This window comes from Micropterus dolomieu, linkage group LG01 (assembly GCF_021292245.1).
Source record: "Micropterus dolomieu isolate WLL.071019.BEF.003 ecotype Adirondacks linkage group LG01, ASM2129224v1, whole genome shotgun sequence".
NCBI classification, from domain to species: domain Eukaryota; kingdom Metazoa; phylum Chordata; class Actinopteri; order Centrarchiformes; family Centrarchidae; genus Micropterus; species Micropterus dolomieu.
This window is the reverse complement of record NC_060150.1, coordinates 13009401-13034932: the sequence shown is the minus strand read 5'-3', so window position 1 is coordinate 13034932 and position 25532 is coordinate 13009401. Positions and strand designations below refer to the sequence as shown.

At 40.0% G+C, this 25532-nt stretch overlaps 2 protein-coding genes and 1 long non-coding RNA gene across 6 annotated transcripts in view; 2 read left to right on the top strand and 1 right to left on the bottom strand.

Annotated features, from left to right (window-relative positions):
* Positions 1-3647: 3647 nt before the first annotated feature.
* LOC123970398 lies at positions 3648-4295 on the bottom strand. Its single transcript, XR_006824964.1, has 3 exons — positions 4207-4295; positions 3808-3928; positions 3648-3678 (listed from the first exon to the last, which is right to left on the bottom strand). It is a non-coding gene; the product is annotated as an uncharacterized LOC123970398 (long non-coding RNA).
* An 8942-nt stretch (positions 4296-13237) lies between these two features.
* On the top strand, positions 13238-15655 carry gemin8 (gem (nuclear organelle) associated protein 8). 4 transcript variants are annotated; one of them, XM_046048559.1, is made up of 4 exons: positions 13238-13368; positions 13664-13722; positions 14115-14451; positions 14650-15655. In XM_046048559.1, exons 1-4 carry the CDS (start codon positions 13287-13289, stop codon positions 14907-14909), a joined length of 738 nt encoding a protein of 245 aa, XP_045904515.1. In that variant the 5' UTR covers positions 13238-13286; the 3' UTR covers positions 14910-15655. The 4 variants fall into 4 exon arrangements, with proteins under 4 accessions (XP_045904515.1, XP_045904514.1, XP_045904516.1 ...); XM_046048558.1 differs by having other exon boundaries at positions 13241-13368; positions 14112-14451; positions 14650-15654; XM_046048560.1 differs by lacking the exon at positions 13238-13368 and adding an exon at positions 13401-13493 and having other exon boundaries at positions 14112-14451; positions 14650-15652.
* Positions 15656-17105: 1450 nt separating this feature from the next.
* LOC123976281 (neuronal membrane glycoprotein M6-b-like) overlaps positions 17106-25532 on the top strand; it is a 54412-nt gene continuing 45985 nt past the window's right edge. The window contains exon 1 of the mRNA XM_046058302.1: positions 17106-17181. Coding sequence (XP_045914258.1) covers positions 17178-17181 — 4 coding nt within the window. The 5' untranslated portion in view covers positions 17106-17177. The remainder of the gene's footprint in view (positions 17182-25532) is intronic.

The following is a 25532-nucleotide window of genomic DNA, read 5'->3' as shown; positions in this document are numbered from 1 at the left end:
AGAGGTTAGGGGTTAGAGATGTAAGAGAAAGTTCTCAGAAGAGATGAGTTTTCAAGAGCTTTTTGAAGTTAGAGAGGGACGCCCCTGCTCTGATGGCATTGGGTAGGTCGTTCCACCATCGTGGTGTCACAGATGAGAACAGCTAGGACTGAAATTGTCATCTTTCCTTACTTTGAACTGTCAGGGTGATTAGGTAAATCTTCTTGTGAAGGCACATGGCTAACTCTTCCTCGCAGTGAACTTTGGACTTAAAGAGAGATTTCCTTAAAAATGATGTGACTTCAAATAAAATACCCACTTTATTGGTTTACTCAGAGTTCTGGAACCTTGTATTAGCTTCAGATAATAATTTTTACACAGAAAGAGGACTGTGGATTTTGTCTCTGATCACTTAAAATGGAAGCACATTAGAAAGGGATCTTTTAATGGCCTGTATCAGCAAAAAGAATTGTTACAGCAAGCAAAAGCTGTCTTGAAACAAATCTGTGAACCTATCCTCCAAAATGAGCAAAAAAAAAGCAATTTCTACAATTTTCACACTTTACAACACATGTGAATATTGTTGTCACAATATTATTATTGTTATTCTCTGAATGGTGTTATAACCAAAAACACTGACACAAAACAAGGAAATTAAATTAGTCTACTCTGGAAATACAAGTGTGTAATTAGTAAAGATACCACTTAGTGTATTTTCTTCTCCCAGCATATTTTCTCATACATATCTGACAGGTTAATTGGTGGATCACAGGAGTGTCTGGAGTTTACCTAAGATGAATTGTGGTGGCCTAGTGGTTAAGATATCATACTGCATGGGAAATTTGTTACCCACCACCTCATTTCCTGTCTGCATGCAAAAAATTACAAATAAAATAAGAAGGCCTCAGCTACAGTAAATGTATTGAACATTAAAATAGCTACTTTATCCAAATTTTAAGGTAGAGAACAAAATAATATGTGACTCACCAAAGAGCAGGGGGGTTCACAAACAGATAACCCAGACACTCCTGACCCGGTATCTTCTCTATAAAGAAGAAAAGATGTCAGAGTAGTGGATCACAGATAAACAGGTAACAACTAATTAATCCCAATAATCCAGCCAAACATATAGGTCACAAGGATTAAAGCACAAGATCTTTTCACCTGGAATGTGTTTTTCTCAGGATGCATCCAAGGAGAACTCCAGTCACCATGATGAATGCAGTACCACCACAGATCACAGTGATGGGCAGAATAAAATAATAACTCCTGATGTGCTCTTTGCATGATGCTGCTGTATCTGTTAACGGAAAATAACCTGAGCCAAAGAAGTGTTCAAAACCACATCTACAGACATCAACTTTTAAATTCAGTATGTACAGTATTTCCAAAATTAACAGACTACACTTTGATATATCATATCAGTTAAGGCAGGTCAATCTGCTACTGAAATTCTTCATGATGATAGCACGCCGGGAAATAACTTATTCACACTGAGTGCAAATATACTGAACGTTTGAAAGCAAGAAAATAAATCAGACATTTCTACAGGGATATGCAGATGGTGAATATCTGTTCCTTTCCAATGTGTAAGTCCCTTTTGCTACCTAAATCTGAAAATATCTAAAATGCCATGTGAGCATATGCGCTGAAAATCACGTGTCCTCAAAAGGAAGTATGCTTCTTCTATTTTCAAGTTAAGACTCTCTGTGGGTGAACCTTTAACACTGGCTTCGCTGGATGCATCAATTTGTGCCAAATTCCCCATTCCCCATTGTTTTGAAGCAGTATTATTAATTTTAATTTAATTCAGCACAAATTTAAGCACTTACTTTGAGGAAATTCAATAACAATTTTTTTGGAAGACATGTCACTGATCAAAATTAGATGTATAGTCACTTATCACTTTTTTGTACCAAGGCAAATCTTAGTTGTAGTGCTTTTCCACAGAATGTGAAGCACAGTTCCTAAAAGATGCATCTTATTTCCTTCCTGCAACAAGTTCTCTGAACATGCACCTCGTTACCACTGGACAAATGCATGTTTACAGGCAAGGGAGTAGTGCAAACTGCAAACACGAGAACTGAACCAGCCTAAGGCGGACTTGTGAACAAGGCAATCTACAAATGTCCTCCTCATTTGATTATTTACAATAATAGTAGCTCTAGATCAGTGAGACCTTTTTCCATATTTTGTCAACCAGTAGCATATGAAATCCCCAGTTGATTTATTATGGGCACAGTGATTGTTATCAGTCAGTTCAAAAGGTAAATTATTTAAATATCAGTGGATTATTTCTGCAACTGGTAAACACGCAACTCACCATGTGAATGTCTTCATGGCTGTTAGTTTGTCTGGTTGTTTCAGGACATTCAGTCTGAAAGGGGACAAAAAAAAAGATTGATCTCCAAAACATTTTAGCATTTAAATAAAGATTTTAAATAAAGTTTGAGTTTGTGGGGGTAAAAACCTAAATTACCATCTTCTTGCTGGGTTCTGCACACAGAATGGAGAAATCCGGGCTTGATTTTTACAAATCAGCTCCGACAGATCAAGATGATGAACCCATGAAGCCACAATTTGGTTTTGTTTTATTTGGTAGTGTGTCATTGAGGTCAGATAAGTGCCAAGTTTCTTCCCGTTTACTGTCAATTAATTTATTAGAGTATCTTCCAGTAAAGAGTCCTCCACAAAACATGTCTGCCTACAAACTTTGTTCCTAATGGACAGAAATTAAAATGTTAAAAAGCTTTTTCGTGTACCGAATATATACTGTAGCAGCTTTCACATTTCAGACCATTATGAAGAAATAAAATCTTATGGTCAGTACAGCATCGCTCCTCTTTGATTTGTTCATTTTAGCCGTGTCATATAAAACAGTGATAATCAGAGTCAACCCTTGTTACAAATGGGGCTTGATATACTGGGCTTATCATTTGCAACCTCATGCAGACAGCAGAGAAAAACTCGATGTAGATTTGTGTAAGGACAGGAAGTTCATGCAGGAAGCTGAGATGCTGGGTGTCAGGTAAAAGTAACACCTGATTAACTGACTGTCTGATGTTAAAAGTCCTGAAACATCCAACAAACCCAGGTTACTTCGCTGATGATGTGTTCAAGAGCAGTGGGGAGTTATTATATATTCTCTAAAATCACACAGCAGTTAAAAATACTTAAAAGAACAGGAGTAAAACAAAGGAGGTTTTGTTTTAACCAGTCGTTTATTAGAACATTTATTCTGGATAACATATTTATAGTATAATACATTCAATGTGCTACTTTTACTAAATTAAATTAAAAAGGAATACAATTATACAAAACAATTACTATATGCTAGGTTTTAGAATTAAATGCTCTCCAATGAGTGAAATAGTTAGGCCCAGTTTCACTTACTATAAACATGCGTCACATTGTAGATTACAATTGGATATATCATTTAAACTCTACAAAGTTATCCTTAAATCTGTGTCATCTCGGGTAAATAATTAATACTAGTTTCAAAACTACAAGCTGAATAAAGCACATTCTCTTTCTGTATGAAGGTGCCACACGGCTCAGTGTCCTGTGGTTCCTGCAAAGGTGCATATAGTTTTGAAAATATATTACAATAAAGTAAAATGAATGGCAGACAAAAAGTGGGTACAACATTTTTTTTACACTACCGTGTTCTGATGACTGTGCTGTAGTTCCAGTTGTTTTCTGTTGGGGAAAAAACAAATTATTCCTTCACTCTATATTGTGATAGTATCCCACATGTAGGAACAAAATGTGACGTAGCCCTGATGTAGCATTATTTTATTCCCTGTCAGCTCTATATCAGTGTCTTACCTGTGGTGATTTTTTCTGTGGATAAATCCCAGGATAAATCCAGTTATAACGATAAACGTAGTTACACCAATTAAAGCACTTGGAAATGGTATTTCTGCAAATCTGCGGTCGTCTTCATCCTCTTAAAGATCATTAAGAAAAAAGAAAAGTAGCAATGGTGTTTATACACACACACAATAAGATGCTGTCATTTATCATTTTGCTTTATACGTAGTTTCGTTGGCTTAATCAAACTACACTTTTATTTTATCCTGCAAAATAAAGCAGGCTTGATTTGATTTAACAATTACAGACATACTGATGTTGATATTATTCGTAACTTCACCACAGAAAAGGAAAATAACCAGAGAAATGCATCAAGTATGAAACACAAAGTTCTAAAATCAATCAATCATTTACCTTCCACAGTGATATTCAGATGGAGAATATCGGTTCCATACAGATGTGAACACTCACAGGTGTAGTTCCCACTGTCCTCTGGTGTTAAACTGGTCAGGTGCAGAAACACAGTATGATTCTCCTTCATAAGTGTGAACCTGGAATCACATTCGTGTACAAAGTCCTGTCCATGTTGATACAGCAGACGACACTCTTCTCCCCTGCTCCTTTCTGTTCTGATCTTACATACTATCAGTGTGAGGATACTCTGTGTTTCATTGGTGCATAGTGGAGTGACATCTGGTTTTCTCCCAATGTTTTTCACAAGTAGCTGCCCAACCTCTGCAATCAATTCATTACAATCAAAAATCAATACAGTATGAAATAGAATGATTGCATGTGCTGTATTTGTAAAATGTATGACCTACATTTTAAATTGCACTAGAATAGATAAATTACAGAAAACAAACAGTTTCTCTCTTTAAACCAAAGACAGAAAGATTAACAGAGACGTTACACATCATAAAAACTCGTTCCTGTACGGTACCTTTGCTGTCGATATGAAACATGAGCAGCAGAAGCAGAACAAACCACAGTTTCCATCTACCCATACTGGTCAACACATCTAAGCAACAGTGCAGTTGCTGCTGGCAGTGTACAGTATATTGAACTGTAGGGACAGAGACAGACAGACCCCCTTTGCATCGTTCTCTGTCTACCTAAACCTCAAACTCTCAGCGCTCTCAGAGGTAGAGCTGGAGGAGCAGGTGTGAGGTGTTTTCAAGGAAGTGCATGACATGATGACTTCTGCTTTCATCTTAAGACACCGAAACAGCAAGCAAATCATGCTCTGTTGGCAAACCCTAATCACAGGCTTTTACTCGGGTACCGAACGCCCACAAAATGCTACCCGGTCTTTGTCAGTCAGTGTGCCTGGTGTTGCTGCCTGTGTCATGTGTCTGGAGTGTTTACTTTTGTTCTGGTCTTCTTTCTTGGATTATTTTGGACATTGCCTGCCAACCATCATATGTTTGTACATTTTGTGTTTTCACAATAAAACTAGAAAAGTGATCGTGCTCTGCTTGGTGTTTCTGAGTCTGGGCACAAATCTTCCCGTGTCTGCATTTGGCTCTCGTGACAGAATGTTCTAAAATTGTTCCGGAAATACTGATCAGGTCAAAATCTCCAAAAACAACTGACTTGCCACTGTCCAAGTTATTAAACAATCATCTTGACCTTTTGGTTCAAATGTTTTCATAGATTTCCTGTTCCAAACGGACAGGCTCTGTATTGCTGCTGACTGGATATGAGTTGGTGTCATGTTGCTGGTGCACTGAGGAGGTGGTCTGGTAGAGATCACTTGATGGCTGATAAAGGCTTGTGTAGAGGTTATCGGCGTCATTTTTGGCCTATATAAAACAAAGCCCTTTGTAAAGATTTATAAACTAACTACTGACTTTAATAGTTTATAATAAATAACTTTCAATGGCTTTACTGGTACCTCTATTAGAGGTCAAATAAGCTATCAAGTCTGCAGTTATAAATGTTAGAAAGTCATTAATAAAAGGTCTTCACAGCATGACTGAAAAATTCCTTTTATTAATAATGGATCATAAATCATCTACATATGATTAATACAGTCATTATTCAAGCGATTATTACAACAAAAACCTTTAAAAAAAGGTTTCCATATTAGAAATGGTATTTAAAATCGTAACGTAATATCTGTATAAATTAGGTTGAAAAAAGGTTGACACATTTTAACTATAGTCAGGAAACCTGAGTCATACTGAACCCTCAGCATTTCATGGTATCACCTCTGACTGAAATCCCCTCACCTTAACTCACACCACCGACCCTCAGAATCAACAGCTTCACTTGGTGACACTGTGAGCATGTCGTTGCTGCCGGTGGGCCAAACTAAGCTAAAGTAGTTAAAGTCACCGGACAAGGTTACATTACTAAAACTCTTAAACAGCAACCGAAAACAGTTTCTTTATGAAGATGACTTTAAGCATCCTGCCTTAAAGAGGAACTGCAATACCATACAACAATATCCTTTTATTCCTATTCAGTGGCAGTAAACACATGAACCCACTGATAACCATCCTGTACTCAGATGTAAACAAGATATTTAGGGCTGGTGAGCGGTACACAGCAGTGCTACATCTTTGTACTGTCAAAAACCCCCCCCCCCCCCCAGTGGGTCTATACATTCAAATGGACAATAAATGTACCCTAAATGCAGTATGACATATACAGTAAAACATTTTGGTTGTAGCTTCTCAGTCACGGCCATCTTCCTGCAATTTTGACACGTCTTCAGACATGAAGAATTGGTTGTCACACCATTCTCTGTCGAATCGAGGCGACTGATTATGGTGTGAAAACCAAAAACCAAAGCACAAACAAAGTAGTGGAAACATATTCTTAAAAGATGTCTGAAGAGAACGGTGGGACTTGGTGACTTGTCTGGAAGTGAAATAAGTCCTACCTGCTACTACGCAAGTGTAATGAGTTGAGTGAGTTCTCGTCTCTTAGCAGATCTCTCATACATTTCCACTCAATCAATTGATGGTCACAGGAATTTTGTCACAATCAGCCAAATGCCTGACACATGAACATACATAGACTTGCATAGAATAAAATAAATGATTATACTTATAAAAAAAAAAAATTCTGGTTCTCTCCCAATACTTTTCACAAGAGTCTCTGTAATGAAAGGAAACCAGTGCATGAGAATGAGCACGGTAGAATAAATAGTGGTTAGTACAGGCAACTTGTAATTCTATCAAATTGAAAAACAGACAGCATAAATTCTATGTAATGAATGAAACTCTCCTGTACAGTACCTTCAGTGTCAAAACACAAACAAGCAGGACCAACAGCAGTTTCCATTGATCCATCATGGTAGAGGTCTGTCAGAGACCAGTTAACTATACTGAACGGGGGATGGTAAAAAGGTGCAAAATAACCTTGTAAGCAGACGTATCCTCAAAGACGTGTCTTAAAAGGAAGTGTAGGCCTTGACTGCTTCTACTTTTTTTTTTACTTTAGATACTGTGGGGTGTTGGCGAGGTGGAATCTCTGACACTGGTTTCACAGAAAAACGTAAATTTTGGCTAAACAGCGTTTGCACTGTGCATTATAGAGCCTGTATAGGAATCCAAACACATCCAGGTATTGACTAGTTTGGGCCACTGCTTCAAGGAAAAACAAAGAAAATTCAATGCACTGCAACGACTTTCAAAAACTTGTTGAGGATGGCCAGAACTTCAAAATTAGATTTCCATAGGCCAGACAACATTTTAATGGCCAGAGGCAATTTTTTTCCCGGAGTTAAGGACTTTATGAATGAGATGGATGGATGGACCGACAGACAGACGGACATGGGTTATGCTTATCCTTAACATCACAAATTCAAAACAAGTAAACTTCCATGAGTCCATAATTTATGTTGCAGGCCACGTTGTAAAAAATTAAAATATTCACCTTGTCCAGTAAGAATAGCCAGATGAATACTGCATTTAGAGAGTGAAGCAACACAAAGTTGTCAAGCCCTTTATCAGGACAACGAAGGCAGTGATGCAACTTGTGCTCAGGCCGACGGCTGCTGGCCATCACCTGCAGGAGCTGAGGAGACAGGGAGACTCAGGACAAAGTCTGAGACATGTCTTTTCAAAAATATGTTCAAAACAGAGGAAAAGTCCAAAGTCAGTTTGACTAAGATATATCTGATTCACTATGGACACAACACAGCTGGTACTCAGCACACAGCTAACCAACCTGTGAATGTTTTGGTGATCGTTACTGGTGACTGTTGTGTTGTCATTGTTGGTCGTCAGTTTGAGGACGGGCTTTACATACTGCAGGGTGTGACACTTTGGTTTGAAAAGGAACAAAAAAATAAGGATTTGTGTGTTCATGCCTTTCATGTTATCATTTTGTCGTCCTTTAAAAACAGCTTCTGAACTTTACTGGCATATTCAAGTTTTTGTATTTGGGGAAGGCCTATCTTTGTTAGGCAGGACTAAGCACACGTTTTGACACAAAAATGACAATCTTTAATATTAATTTTGCACTTTTCCTAATCCTTTGCCGTTTTATTTCCTGCCATGTTACAGTTTTTTTGGATTGCTTAAGCACGATTTTCAAAACAGGGCCCGTGTTTTCAAAACACTACACACAATTAGCGCAACCTCACACCCAAATAGCAAAACACTACAGATCCTTTGCATAATTAAACACTCTTGTAAAAACTATACACTTCTGTTTAAAAACCACACTTTGTTACCATATGAAACGCACACGTTTCACATTACTATACTCTGTTTGCACGAGTTACACTCAGCTGTGATAAACCTAAAACACTTTTAGCACTTCTACTTCCCTATGATTAGAGTAGGCTACCATCAACAAAGTACAAATATAATGTAAATTCACCAAACACTACACAAGACCAATGTTGCAGACTGAAGAAACTCATTTATTTCTCACGCCCAAAATGTTGACATGGAGATTCATAATACTGTAACAAAATGTCACTTTACGTATTGTACTGTATGTTTACTTTAAAAAAACCCCAAAAAACTAGACATTGTCTCTTCGCCTAGCTGGATCTGGCCAGAGAATTTCATCATCGCAGGCAATGTTGTCATTAGCAAGACACCTTGGAAAGAAACGTCTTGAATGACGAATCCATCCTTGCATTGCTGCTACCTCCATCTGGTCACAGGCCTCCTCCATGGCTTGGATGAGGGGTACCTCAGCCTGGAGACGGAGATCATATACCTACCTTCCACCGCCATGAGAAAAACTCTTCTATAGGGTTGAGGAATGGAGAGTATGGTGGAAGATATAGGACATTGAAATGTGGATGTTGCTGAAACCAGTTCTGAACCAGAGCAGAGCGGTGGAAAGACACATTGTCCCAGACAACAATGTATTGCATATGATCGATTTGATTTGCTGCTATTATGTCGTGCAATTGGTCCAAGAATGTAAGTATGACTGCTGTGTTGTAAGGGCCCATATGGGCATGGCGATGGGGGACCCCATTCTGTGTAATGGCTGCACAGAGTGTTATATTACCCCCACGTTGCCCTGGGACATTGACTATAGCCCTGTGGCCAATGATGTTTCTTCCCCTCCTTCGTGTTCTCGTTAGGTTGAACTCAGCCTCATCTACGTAAATGAACTCATGCTGGATCTCCTCTCCATCCATTCGTAAAACTCTCTGAAGAACAGTGTCAGGCAAAATTGTGTAGTTCAGTCTAGATCTAGTATACATATTACAGTACAGTAAAAGATTATGAGACAGTATGCAAGATCACCCTGCTAAAGTGAATACATATCTCTGCTTAATCATGCCACAGTCGTTTCACCCTTTCGGAATTGCGCTCGAAAGGCACTCGATAAATTTGCTTCACTTGAATATGTTTTTTTTTTAGGATGCGTGCCAGTGTTGATGTTGAGACCTGATGGATATCGTTGAAACTTGCATGGCTAATGACAATGTTAGCTTGGAGCTGATTGAGTGTTATAGCATTGTTGGCCAAAACCGTGTTTACTATCTCCCTCTCTTGCTGTTCTGTGAACATAGGAGGCCTTCCCCCTTGTCGTTCCAGACCCTCAATCCTATGTAGAAAAATAAAAACAGTATACAATAGTACAGTAATTTCACAGGAAAAGGTAACAGAAGTGCTGATAGTGCATAGAATACAGTACTGTAAGCAGTTACTGAAACCGTGCAGATGTTTTTGATATATTTTTACAATACCTATTTTCCAGTCGAAATGTTCTAATCACACTTGCCACTGTGTATCGGCTTAGATTTGGCTGTACTCGCAGTCCAGCCTCCCTCAGCGTCAGGACGTGGTTGACAACGTGGTCAACCAGTGTTGCGCGGATCTCATTTGTCAGATTCGGTCCTCTTTGAATACCTTCTTGTCTTCCTCTTCCTCTTCCTCTGTTGATTCCTCTGTTGATTCCTCCTCCTCCTCGCCTTACTCTTTCTCTGACTCTTTCCATTGTGCTTGAAGACCGATGAACTCACCTGCTGCTTTTTATAGTGCTTATACACCTGATTGGTGTGTCTACAATTAAGCAAACAAGTGTTTGCACACCTGATGACTGTGTTGAACCAATTGGTTGGACGGTGCGGTAATTTGACAGTCAGTGCTTTGGTATTGCAAGGAAGTGACTTCATGATAGATTTTTGTGTGTAATGTATGTTAAGTGTGTTTAGTGTTTTGCAAATCACTGTGTGTAGAGTTTTGCAAGAAGTGTGAGGTTGACAATGTGCTTATAGTTGTGCAAATATGGGCTGATGTTTTGCTTCTTGAGTGTAAGGTTTTGCTAATAGTGTACTACTTTTAATTTTAGTGTGTAAGCAATCCTAAAAAACTGTAAACAGTTATCAGTCTGACTTTTACTGCATCATATTAGACTGGGGGATCTCCTCCCAGATCTGGGCCAGGTCGTGTTGCCATCCGCGGCACTGGGCTACATTTCAACAGTCGTGATGAAGACACGTCCTGAAAGATTCCTGGGAGCCCAGACTTTTTCCAAATCGATTAGAGCAACAACAAGAGGTCAATCAGACAAAGATTAAGAAGAAAAGGCCATATAGTGACTGAAACTACAACAGAGACAGGCAGACAGAGATTAGTTTACAGGATATGGAACCAGGTAAACAGGTTATCAAAGATGCAGACCAATGCTGGCTTTTTTTTAATGTTGTTGTCGTCGTCTGCATAAAGGAGATAAGAGTGGCCACAGCTGAACGTTTCAGGACTGTGGTTAAAATGCAGCAATAGATTCACGTAGCTGGAGAATGAAACTAGGTCATGCATCTGTAAGTCGTGAGACACATGTGAAGATGATGTGTGTGAAGCAATATCATCGGACGGTGACTGACAACTGTTGTGGTCAGCTACCATTGATAAACATAACCCTTTATACGGTTGCATTTTATTTAATAACGTATTTAGTTAAATATAAAGTATGTAGCAAGAAGACACTGTCCGCCAGAGTGGGACATATACAGGGGCATGGCTAAGGACTCTTCTAGTGATGGAAACAAGATGTGGCAGTGTTAAACCCTGAGCCAACACATTTGCATGTTGATTGTATTCAAGATCTTATTCACAGATAATTTTTGTTGGCTTTTCAACATCAGCAGAGTGCTCAGCATGTACCTCCTAAAGAGGCCCATGTCTGACTTGACATGAAAATTTCTTTGACTTGAGCTGTGTGACATCAACCACTCCCACATAAGGAAGGGGAGTACATAACAGAAACCACAGCTTTAATAACAGCTCTTATTTTCATCTCTGGTCTGGGTGTTGCGGTTTTAACCCTGTGGCGCTCACTCTTGCTTCCTTGTAATGATGTTGACAACAGTATCTTATACTGGTTACACTTCTTTAGCCCAACTATTAGAAAGTAGAGAGCTAGATCACATATAATGTAGATGTGTGACAGACAGACCAATTCATCCCACACATGTTACACCATAGGGGACGAATACTGTGGGTTGGAAGGCTCAGAATAACAGCATTCTCTGTGAGGTCCACCAGCAGAGGGAGTAGTAGAGATAACTGTACTGTGTGACCTGTGTGATGTGTAACAGTATTTAAGTGTGTGCATCCTCTGTCTATTGATACTCCTGTTGTCAATACATGCATCACCAATCATTGCAAACTCTGTATCTGTATATTAAAGAGAAAAGGACAGCCATATTCATATATCATCAAGATGATTTTATACCTGGAGAAAATATAAGATGCATAATAAAGTATAGCATACATTGTCCACAATGCACTGGGAATCCAATTATTAAATAATGTATACATAGAAAACATTGTTTCATGAATATTTGCACTGCAATCTGAGGATATATTCCAGGAAACAATAACATACTTTCAAAAATTCATGTTCTGGAATAGAGAAAATGCTACTTTTATTTTTGTACTCTATTGTGTTAACACATCCATTCAAACAACGCACTGCACTGTAGGAGGAGATGTGTTTTGAAAAGGCACATCTGTCTTTTTGCGTTTCCTCTGAAAGCTTTGAAGCCTGAAGCCAAACCCTGACCCAGATATACACTCTCACAGCACTCAAACACTCGTGCCTAACTATTCTGCTCATACTACTCCCTTGCATATCGCAGTGCAATTCTTGCCCACACAATGTTACATTTTGGCATTTTGACTATTTGGAAATCAAAAACTAAAACCAGATATCCAAATATCTGATGGACAAGTGGTTTAGCAAATGTTTTACAACAGAATTGAGATGTCTGGCCTGATGTCTAACTGTGAAGTCAAATTACTTTTTTTTTTATACTTAACTTTAGATAAAAATCTATGATAAACATTCTAAATACTAATTTAAAATAAATTCCCTGAATCAAAAAAAGTCTTGCTACTTCCATGACTATAAGGAGGCTGAACTTCACCTTTGATCACATGGTTCCCTCATTTTTCTGAGTAGGATAGGAGGTTGCATGAAAAGTTTGCATAGGCTAATAGTCAAGTTTGTGAGTTAATTGTAATGTTAAGATACACAAATGAAGTGTAATGAAGAGGGATGAGAAAGAACTGGAAATTCTGGAGAATTTTATTCTTTCAAGCTTATAGGAGACTATCTAAAAACATAAATGTAGTAGGCCCACCAGAGAGGCTGAGCAGGGGAGAATCATCTACCTGCCCATCTTGTTGACTGTCCAAGAACCCAACATCCAGTGGCTGCGTTTGATTGTTTATTCCAGGTATATCCAGGTCATATAGCGTCCACGCAGCGTCCAACAGGCCCCAAACTGTTTCACAGACATACAAGCGTCCAACAGCAATAAAGTCAATGCCATAAACAGTATAAAAAGCGGTCAGCAATTTGCCCCCCCAATTGATGAACAGGTGATACTTACATAACCAAAAAGGCGTGCTCAACAATAATATCATCGCCTACATGACTCCTACAAAGCTATTTCACAGGTGTGTGTCTTTATTCTGACCAAGTGAATACGTCATACCACCATCTGAATACGTTGCATACCTGCACATCGTCCACCGGGTGGCGCCACGTAGTCAGCGTTCATGTTGCTGTACCTCAAAGAATGCTGGGAAAATTTGTCAGAGGAAGCACCGCGAGCCGATAAACAAGTTGCCATCACACAGGTAAACGTGTGCAAATGAGAGGGATTCAGCATGTAAATACACTTTACGTTGACGTTACATGCATGAACACGGAGGTTTAGTCGCACCGTGTTGCTCTTCGTGGTGCTTGAAGTCGGGCACGTAACGTTAGTGCGCATCCATTTTTATTTTGAAGATGTCAGCATGCGTCTTTCATTGTGCCTGAACCCATGAAGTTAGGCTGTAGTGTTGTAGTGTGGTACTTTATCTTAACAGAAGTAGATATTGTTTAACCTACCGACTTCTTGTTCTTATTAGTAACCCCGTGTCTTTCTGGATTAGCAGGTTAGCAGAGTTAGCAGGGGCATTCACTGACCTGCAGGCATCTCCAATCATGGTAAGGAAGTCTTCCTGTCTTAAGCTTCAGTGCTACTGATGATACATTAAATGTGTACTGGGCATGATGGTATAGTAACACATTATAACCTTAAATGAAGTGGGACTGCAACATAGATCAGCAGCAGATCTTGGTCTACTGAGCCCTTCAAGGACCTACCTAATTTTGTGGTGTTGTGCAGTTATATCTACAGAAAGAGACACATACATTGAAAATACAGAACATTTTCATCCCTGCTCTCTTAGGTTCAAATCCCAGTGTGCTAAAGTGCCCAGTATACCTGTTAAATTAATATAAAGCCATTTTACCAGCGTCATCTTTCGTGACAAACAATTAAAGTGTGAGACTAATGATATACAATATGAAACTGTACTGATTCTTCTCATCAGCAGGAGGACATAAACACCGTGATGTCCTGGTTTTCCAGCCCTGTGTACAGCCGCTACTGGCAGCACTACCAGCAGGTGATGGCCTGGCACCAGAGGCACAGGCGTGCATACCGAAAGGCCTTCGAGGCTGCCTACGGCCCAGACTACCAGGAGCCGTACCCCAGCAGCCACCGGCGCTACGCAGACTGGCACGCCACGGAGAGGGACAGCAAAGACGCAGAGGACAGGGACGAGGAGAGCAGCTCAGACAGCGAGATAGAATGCGACGTCAGCAACATGGAGATCAGCGAGGAGCTCCGGCAGTACTTCGCCCAGACAGAGAAGCACAGAGAGGAGCTGAGTAAGAGAACCAGGGTGTAGAGTTAGGAAACAGTTAAAAACTGTCAAAAAAAATTTAGGTCTAGAGTCTCCAAAATTTCTCCCATGTCCATCACATAATCAGTAATAATTTGCTTTGCTGTACAATTGTAATCAGATATCATAGTTTCAGTGAGTTTAATGTGGAGACACGGCCTGCTGTGTGCTCCTGTCCTTGCAGAGAAGCAGCAGCAGATGGAGGCTGAGCAGCATGACAGCTACGTGCCGGCCGACCAGGACTTGCACGCCGTCTCCTGGCAAAGCAGCTCGGCTCCTCCTTCCGAGCGGCCTGGCGAGAGGCGTGGGGCCGAGATGAAGAAGCTGTACGGCGAAGACGCGGCCAAGATCCTGGCCATGGAGGCGGCAATGCAGCTCACTTTCGACAGAAACTGTGACCTCAAACAGCCCAAGTACTGGCCCGTTATACCACTGAAGCTGTGACGGCTGCGGGCGGAGCTGTAAACTGTTTGATTTGGAGGAAATCCCTGCTCTGATCTCTCGGTGAGACGACAGCTTTGTCATGTAATGAATGGTGGCTGTCAACACTGCTCATGTTAGAGCTAATGGTTTGGGTTAGCCGAAGGTTAGAAGTTATTTTAAGCACAGAAAAGTTGCATGAATTAACTGAATGTCTGCTTAGCCAGACGTGAATGTCACTGACCTGTCAGCTGCTGCTCCAAATGGATACTTGTGATTTTGATGCTGCACATAATGTTGAATTTTTTGAAAGTTATTTTTAACTGAGGACTGAGCCGAGGTACAGTGAAACCGACCTTGTAGGTGATGTAAATACATTCAAACGTGCTTGCGTGTGTCCCCCTAATCCATTTTTTGTTTACCCTGTAGTTTGGTGATGTTAGATGCTTCAATAGCTCCTCTTATGCCTGTCAACTTGGTTTAACCGCAGAAACATTTTCAACCCCACTTCCTCTGTTCAAATTTAGAAGCGTTCCCGCATGGCTGCTTCTGATATTCCACTTTTTAACGCACACGAAGAGTGATTTGTTGTTGTTATTTCTAAACTGTGCCTCTCTGATTCTGACGTTTCATCAGGTTCAAAGCCGTTCATGTGGTTCCTCAGGAGGAACTATTCTGTTTTATGTTGTGCTTTCACCATCTTGCACTTTTTTTTTTTGTTTAATTTTAGACAGAGGATGTGTATTTTAAAATAAACTGTTTATAATAAAGTTTTTTTTTATGTCTGGATCAAACCTGCTTTGTCACTGGTGATTTCTTAGTTTTCTGTGTAATGGGACTCTGGCTCTTGATTACATAACTGCTATTAAGCTTTTGGGCAAAATACTGTTTTAATGTAACATTATTAGACTTGAAAGTTTCAGTTTGACAGATGCCTTTGCCAAATTATACCACAAAAAAGGTTTTCCTGCATTGACATAAAATGTGAGAGTACTCACTATATGAACTGTAGTGTATATTCAGTATTCAAATTATTTGGTACTATATTGTATGGTATCTGGTGTCGGCATAACATTTGTGTAAACTGGTGGTCGAAGTACTTGGATCCTTTAAGTAAAAAGGACCAATGCAGTAAAAATACCTCCATTCAAAATGTACATAAGTGAAAAATCTAAAAGTATTATCAGCACAACATATTTTAAATTATTAAAATTAAAAGTACTCATTCTAAAGAATTGATATATTGTGAGATACAGCATATTATATATTTATACATTTTACAATTATTCTTTTAGCTGACGCTTTCATCCAAAGCGACTTACAATTCATATGTCAGAGTTGCACACTGCTGGAGCAACTAGGGGTTAAGTGTCTTGCTCAGGGATATTGGTGGATGTTACAGTGGGAATTAAACCCGGATCTCTCACACCAAAGGCACATGTCTTATCCACTGCTCCATCGCCACCTATATGACATTATTGATTGTTAATAATCATGCAGCAATGTGTAATCAGAATTGTACTGTTGTAGCTGCTGGAGGTGGAGCCACTTCATATACAGTATGGTAGTTCAGTCCTGGGGTTCCTAACCTAGGGGTCCTCAGATAAATCTGAGGGGACATGAGGTGGTTAATCGGAGAAGAAGAAATCATACTTGTTCTATACAAATCTATACGAATATGTTACCTTTTTTTGGGATGTTTTTATAATCTTTGTGAAATATTGGATACTTTTATCTCTTTAAGCTTCAAACTGTTTTTGAAATGAAACCATCGGTGAGGTTTAGACGAGAAACTTCTCTTTGGCTAACAACTCATGCACTTGTGAAACATGAGATGGGGCCCCGGACAGTTTTTTTGACTGGCAAGCCAAAAAGGTTTGAAACGTTCAGTTAATGTAAATCCTTATTATGCATATAAAATTGTCATCATAAGTTTGTAGCAAATATCATGTGGAAATTTAGTAATTAGGTAAATAAATAACACAGCTCCTTACAGCACTTTGGTTAACAATGCCCTCTACATAAAGACATTGTCCTTGCAGTTCAATACTGTCCTTTATATTTCATAAGCTTGGAGGAGCAATAAGGACACTTGCAGTGTGTTCTGGATTAATGAAGTCTGATCCATTTGTAGCCGTGACGTCACCCCTCACCCTCCACCCGCCCCCACCCCGAATGTAAAACGGGACGTCCAGTCGTTTGCACACAGCCCCCCTTCAAACAACCTGTGGCCATCATCTGGGAGTTCTCTCACTTTTTGTCTCAGGGCCAGTTTCCACGGGAGCTGACGAAATGGGTAGGCGAACTATTTTCTACATTGTTCCTGTTCTGCTTATTTTCGTTTCACCAAGGGTCACTTTTAGATGCGTTTCTTTTTAGTTGGCTTCTTGACATCTGGATGCTGTCCGTCTTCTGTCTTTCTTCTGGGACGTTTTCTGGTCGCGTGCGCTGCGTGTGATGCAGTGTCGTTGAGTTTGCATGTCTGCTAATCAGTTAATAATCTCAAACGCAGTGTGACCACCCCAGTCTGTTAACTTTCTCCGTTGCACTCTGAATTCCTTGCACCCTTTTTGTCACTTAATAGCAACATTATCCTTTTCGGACATCATGGGATCCTATGCATTCAAATTGAGCGTGCCAGCGCGCTCGTGCACGATTATCTGCAGCTGTAACACTGTGTGCCTTGTTTTAGACTGATTAATGTCAAACTGTGCCAGCAGCAGAAAAAACAAACAAAAAACCCAACATGTAGCCCTGTGCAGTATTTTATTTTTTATTATATTTTATAACCTTTATTTAACAGGGAGAGCCACTGAGGGCAAACTCTTTTACAAGGGCACCCTGATCATTTATGCGAAACTGTGAACAATGCACACTGAAATGCACTTTATCAAGGAAGCTAGGCCAGGACCAGTTGGATTTAAAGATGTGATGTAGGCACTATTCCTGTATGTATTTATTGCCTCATTTTAACTTATCATGCTTTCCTTGCCCATGCACTTTAATCTTTGTTTTATTGCTTCATTTGATTCTTTTATGCAATCAATTTTATCGATATTCTTATTATCTTATTGATAAATACTATTTTTAAAGCTGCTATGTTCAATGGTTTGCTCCAAACTGCATTTCGTTTTATATTTATATACAGTGACAATAAAGTATCTATCTATCTGATTACATATAAAACAATAAAAGTACACCAAGTTACATCAACAAAAAGGCATCAACATAAGGGATAACATCAATTCAAAGAAAACACGCATTCACACGGCTCTATGTCAAAGGAGATTTAAATTCATTAATAAAAGGGATTAACTTGTCTAATTTTGCAACCTTCTGCAGATTGTTCCACCTGTGTGGAGCAGAGTATTTAAGAGCTAGTTTCCCAGTCTCAGTACTAACATGATCAAGTTCAAGGACCACATAGTCTTGGGTCCTAGTGTGGCGTGAAGATGACCTATAGTTCTCTTCCAGTGACAGTCATTCAACTTTCTCATATAATATGCTATACAACGATGTGTTCTAAAGCCATCCCCAGTTATGAACTTATAAGGGGAAATGATAAATTGCATCGAGAGGTTTCACAGTAGAGGCAGGAGAGTGCATATAAATTAGATCACCATAGTCCATATCGTACAAAAAAGTTGACTGAACAATTTGCTTTCTGCAGTTCTGGGTAATACATGTCTTATTTCTGCAGAAGAATGCCAGTTTTGCTTATAAGTCAGTTCATTAATATGTGTTATGAAGTGCAGCTTGTCATCAAGCCTGAAAAAGATGAAGTATAGCACATGTTTGATATATTTGTGTGTGTGTGTGTGTTGCACTGGTCATACCAGGGTTAACAGCTTTTAAAGATTAAGACAGGAGCAAGCTCTTGACAAACTACACAGATTACTACATGTGTTTCCAGACCTTTCCTAAAGTGTTGCGCCTGTTTTACCTGTCTGTGCACAGAAATTCAGCCATATACTGCAGTTTCATGGTCAGTCATTTGGGATATTTTCAGGAAAACGTCTCCTCTTGCCAGGTAAACTGTGAGCTGTCCTGACTGTAGAAAACACTCATCCTCCCCACGTCAACTCCTCATGTGAGAGTTGATGTTGATTGGATTTAGAGGGAATGATCCACTCCCTCACTGTGTATTATGAAACAGGCTGGACAAAGCTGAAAACGGAAGACAATTGCTGCTGTGTAGATGTGGATGCATGTCATGCAGGGTTTTGCACATTTCTTGTGTTTCCTAAGCTTTGTTAAATCAGGTGATCTTAAAATACATTAGGTTTGTGTTTACACCTTTATTTGGGATTTACAGCAATGCCATTTGGATCTGGGTGGCAACGGACAACATGTTGAAACTAAATACAGGCTTTGGTTCTCCTTCAAAGTGTAAAGTAAAAATATAATTCAAAGCAGAACAGGAAGGAATATACAAAACCAAGGTTATACCCTGGATGTGTATGTGTTGTATAAATTAATGGGTGCACAGATGTTGATGTTGTTACTTCACAGTCATGTGGCTAGTTTGCAAGTCCTTGCTTACTGTTGTGATTGGCCGGTGTGAAGCTTGAGATCATAGAAACATTTGTTTTGGAAGACCAGAATGTATTGGCATAAATTCAGCATTATCTAATGACCTGAAACCAGTAGCATGCAGATTGATCTCATGAGGCCACTAATCCAAAGCTACCAATTTGTTCAGGCATTTCTACCTCTATCCGTTACTTTTCTTCCCTACCCCCCTCCTCTACAGCTCTCTCTCTCTCTCCCTCTCTCTCTCTTTGTCTCTGTCTCTCTCTCTCTCCCATTCAGAACATCTGTTTCCAATAAGGCAGAGCAGGGCTGTTTATCGCCTTCAGGCCGGTGAGAAGCTGAGAACAGACAGGATGTAGCCAAGTGACATGATTTACTGCGATGGGGAACTGGAGCAGTTTTTCTGCAGGGGCTATTGGAAACTTCTCTTCTTTCAGCTCCCCCATTTTGCCTGTTGTTTCCCCAAACTGCTGCTTTAGTCTCATCATCATCAGCATCATCGTCCCGTCTTTCATCTGCTCGTCTCATCATCTCCCCGCTCATTGTTTTCATCATTATTCTTTTGACCCCCCTCCCGCCCCCATGCTTCCTCCTTCGTGAATTCTCTCTCTTTGTGCTCTCTTCGTCTCTCGCTTGACTGTATGTGGAAACCCATATCCTCCTGCATCCTCTCCTGTGGATTTGCTATGCGTTGATCCGCAGAATGGATACTGAGTGCAACAGCAGTCGAGCAGACAGACTTCAAAGCCTGCTGATTTTAAAGGATTGTTTTATTCTGAAGGAATAAATGATCACTCGGCTGGAAAAGAGGCGAAAGTGGAACGATCCACTGACCTGATTAGAATAACAGCATACCACTTAAACTGGAGCAGTAGTGTCACAATAATAGTCTGGGGATAGCTGAATACAAACCATAATTACTGGGTTTTTAAATATTTATATATATTTAGTTTGCAAGTTGCTGAAATCTGATATTTTTAGTCTGGAGCTGCTGATACCCACATTTTGCACAAACAGTATTTAGTTAAATCTTTGACTACTTTTAGACTAGTTAGAAAACGGTATGAATAAACACGACATTCAGTTCAGTGTGTGTGTTTTTATGTAATGCTGTGTATCTCTGATAAAAATACATGAAAACTGGACACTAGGAGAAACACACTTTTTGTTGCCAAAAGCCTCAGAAAACTTTCAAGCTCAGGACTGCACAGCAGATTTTGCTGCATTAACAAGTGTTGATTTTTCAGTGTTAATTATTAGGAGTTGACAAGTGTTGATGTGAGAGTTGTCTGCTCGCTCACACAGTTGATTTGACTCTGGGGCAGCTGATTCAAAAGTTTTAAATTAGCTGATAGTTGCATCAGCACTGACATTGACATTGCTGTTGATCTTTACATCCTAAGAGTCAGTTAAAGCCTGACATTTTGTGAATTTGGAATTGGCTGCCTTAAGCTAAAATTCCATTAGCTATAGTCTTTAGCATTCCGTTTTCTCTGAATTGTGCCGTTAACTCAGTACTAGCATTTTGTTCTCAGGACTGTACATTGTTTTATTCAACAAAGAGTTATTGAAGGGAGAAAAACCCTCACAGAGCTAGCGAGCCTTCTGTTAGCAACCTTGTTAGCTAGGTTGCTAATAGGATAATAAGTTCAAACTGTTCTTTTAAAAGACATGTTTGTACCTCATAACTGCCTACAAACCATGTGTTTGTTGTGGAGCAAGTTATGCTCTAAATGAGAGGAGTCAAATTAACACTTGCTGCTGCAACACAGCTAATAAGCTACACTAGCTTCCTCCATTTTGGATTCTCTGACTCTCTGTACCCCCAAAAGTCAGTATTGTCAAGACAACTTGCTATTGATCAGTGGTGCAAATTCAGAAGCTAAAGTTTACAACTGTTGAACATGATGCTTCCATTCAAATGAAAAGATTTTGCCATTTTAAATGCTGGTATGACCTGGCCTTTAAGCTGAGTTTCACTAAAGACAATCTAGGAAGTGTGGAAAAGGGGCAGGTTTATATACTGAGGTGTTGATGAGGGAGCAGGTGTGCAGGTACAGTGTGTGGAGCTCAGGTACAACTACCGTACGGGGGGAGGCTGGCAGACAAGTAGAAGTTAAAGTTGCGGAGAATTATACCATCTTTCTTTAGCATTGTTCAGCCTTAACTTTCACAGTCAGAGAATATTCCCAGCATTAATCAACACTTTTAGCAATTTAAAGAATGTGACCCTCGCTTTTATGTAGTTTTACTGCAAAACCATTCATTGTTCTCCGGCCTGAGTCAAAATGTTTTCTCTCATCTCCAACTTCTCCAGCATCTGTTCTTCATCTTCCTGTGGTCTCTAAATAGATTTTTGTGGTTTTATTGATCACTTTTAGGATGCGATGGGGCCAAACTATATCACAGAAACCTACAACCTGCCGTCCAGGCAGTTTCCTCTTGGCAAAATCATTCTTTTGCCTTCAACACTAGAAATAATGATTTGTTTTTGTCTTTGTTTCATAATTCTGCCCTTTTTTCTGTCTTATTGATAGTGATTTTATGTTTCTTACTCCTTGTATGGTGGTTTTATAATGTTTCGAAATATTATTTTGTTATCCATTTCTATTTTGTTTTATTACTATATGTATGCACGTCTTCAATATACCCACCTCCCAAGCCTCAGAATTTGCTTTCATATTTAGGATACAGCATGCTTGTCTTTTGCATGTGAGCATTATAAGCAAAGCCCAACGGCTACCCTGATGTGTCAGAGTCAGTCGTCGTCGAGAGGACCTGTTGCCATGGCGACGCAAGCGATGCTCAAAGCTCCGAGGCGGGAGTCATCTCAAATCCCCGGCACTTGCAAACAGTCATACATCTGATGACAACGAGCCAACACAGGCAAAAAAATAGACTGCCATTCTCCCTCACCTGTCTCCCCTGGAGCAATGATGGTGACGATGGTGATGAAGATGATGATGATGTGCCCACCCTGATTTGCATTTCCTCCACACAGTGACTCATGGTGTGCTTGAAAACTGTAGATGGAAGAGGCTCTTATCCCACATTGCTGCCGGCGTGTGCTGGAGTTCAGTACAGTAGGTCACAGGTGCAACAAGCTTCTGAGTCACATGACTCGTGAAGAGGTCACATGATCCAGGCAGGCAGCCTCGGAGGAGGTGGGGTGGGGGTGTATATGTGTGTGTGTGTGTTTGAGATTGGGGTGTGGTGTGTGTGCAGTTGTTGGGATGACGATGACAACACAACATCATGTGGAGCAGACTGCAGACCAAATCTGGGCCAGCGGGATTAGCAGCTCGTCGGATAAATTGTTGGATGGAGGGGGCGGAGGGGGGATGGGTGTGTAGCTGTGTGGGTATATGTGTGTTTGTGTAGGTGTGTGTAGGTTAAGCCATCTGTACTGACAGAAGTCAGATCTTGTAAATGAGGCGAGAAATATCAGAGTTGCACTCTCACTTTGATTTTATCTCTGTACATGGTTCCAGTAGAGGGTGGGCGTTCAGTCAGGTGTGTGTGAGAGAGAAAATAGAGGCCAAAACAGAAACACTCCTGCCTTGTTGTGCTACATGTTTGCCGATATCATTAGACATTAAAGCAAAACTTTGCAATTGCATGCAAATTCAAGAACAGGTGTTTCATGAAGTAATGATGACGAAGCATGATTGGATTAGTTTGCATGAATTTGCAATAAAGTGCTGCTTTCTTTTTCAACTATCGGATGGAGAAAAACATAGGGAAAGGCAGAAAGAGAGCACGAAGGAGGGGAACATTCCTTTAAAACTCCAAATCACAATAACGCTATAAAACTTTAAAAACAAGTGTTTGTATTCACGCTGTCATCTTTAGATTGAGTGCGTGTATGTGTGTGTTGGAGATGGACTAAATTTTGTCAGCATCCCGATGGTTACGTTCAGTGATGAGAGGGAAGCATCTCCTTGGCGACCGACAGCTGAATGGAGGGAGGGGGAAACTGGGTCATCATCACCACCACCACCACAGATTAAGGGCCCGGATCTTGACACACACACATACAATATACACCCAAAAAAACACACATAGATGCGCTAAAGCACAAACACACTATCTCTGCAGAGGAATTTGAGGAACTTCTCAGGTGAGAGTCAAGACAATGCAAGATGTAGTGCTTCAGTCTCGCTCCTAGCCAAAGGTTTCCCTTTTAGAGGAAGCCAGAAGCCCATTAAAATGGCAAGGATTAGACTAAAGCGACAGCGGGAGACTCGTAAAGCCGTCGCTGAGACACTCTGCTTGTCTCTGTCTGTGTGTGTGTGTGTGTGTGAGAGCGTATCACCGTCTTTGTATGTTTATGTTTCCCCAAGTTGATGACCTGTCTCCAGCATTAGTGACAAAACACTTAGCCAAACAGATAGAAACATAGGCCACAGAGTGAGACAAGCAAAAGGAAAGGAAAGACACTTAAAGTGCTGCATGCAGGAGAAAATTTGACTTGTTTCAAGAAAAATGTACAAAATAGACACTTGACCATATTATGAAAGTATTTTCTGCTTTTGTATTTCAAGGCTACATATTTTCCCTGCTTGTGGTTGCACGGCTGAAAAACTATTGAAAAAAATTTTTTATGCTGCAGACAGAGTGCTTGATGGATAAGTGACTGCTTCTGTGTGGGAGCTACAACATTTACATGATTACAATCTGCTTTATTGGCAGTGTACATATAAAAGGAATTTGATACTTTTGTTGCTGTCAACATAATGTACTATGCACTTGTCAAACTTTTTCACCGCTTTTCACCGTAATCTCAGTGTACTGTGGCTATAGTTGAGGGCGACTTCCCCCAAAACACATGGCGGGCCTGACAAGCTTTGAATTTGCATGTGTATCTAATAAGAGAGGTACTCGGTACAAAGAGTTCGGAAGATAGTTTAATTTCTTAGGCTTTATTAAAAACTCAAGAGCAAAGGTGTTGCAAATGTTGGAGCCCTAGGCGAGATTCTAAATTGCTGCCCCCACATGCCCAACCCTAAAAAGTTGGGCGTGGGGGGGGCAGGGTCATCACTGCTCTATTTTAATGAATTGTTTTAAACATTCTGCAGTCAAACTCCCAATTTTAGCATGTATAGATGAACAGGCTAGTTAGTAACCAGGGTCAACAAAGAATAAGTGTGATCAGCATACTTGTCAGCCTCAACATCATAGCTTAAATTGGAAGATCACACCTATATGTGTCCCTCCATAAAATATGTGTCAACCCAGAGACTATTTTCTTGTATTATAGGGTATTTCTTGAAATGCAAGAGCATTGGTTTTGTTTCAATGGTAGAGGGGACTCAAATGAAATGGAGCGTCTTGTAAGCATTGAAGACTTCATTTCCTGCATTCTGGTGAAAATTTCTGCACCAATTTCTGCCTTTTCTGCCTCAATTTATGGTGAAAAAGTCTTCATTTAAGTAAAGGGAAACCAAAAATTCAGGCAGCAGATGACAATTCAAAATATAAAAAATGTACAGAACATAATGCAGTGAGGCTTTCAGGCATTCTGTAGCTATTGCTTTTAAATATCCTATGTTTCTCCTGCAGATCAACTCTTCTAATTTAATAAAATCCCTACTGAGTCAGCACACATGGAGGCATGATTCAGTCTTCCCTGCTCTTTTGTGTCTTTTGCATGTGGAACCTTTTCACCACAAATAAGTTGATTTTAATTTAAATTAGAAACTCCTGGACTTTAATACACTCACCTAAAGGATTATTAGGAACACCATACTAATACTGTGTTTGACCCCCTTTCGCCTTCAGAACTGCCTTAATTCTACGTGGCATTGATTCAACAAGGTGCTGAAAGCATTCTTTAGAAATGTTGGCCCATATTGATAGGATAGCATCTTGCAGTTGATGGAGATTTGTGGGATGCACATCCAGGGCACGAAGCTCCCGTTCCACCACATCCCAAAGATGCTCTATTGGGTTGAGCTCTGGTGACTGTGGGGGCCATTTTAGTACAGTGAACTCATTGTCATGTTCAAGAAACCAATTTGAAATGATTCGAGCTTTGTGACATGGTGCATTATCCTGCTGGAAGTAGCCATCAGAGGATGGGTACATGGTGGCCATAAAGGGATGGACATGGTC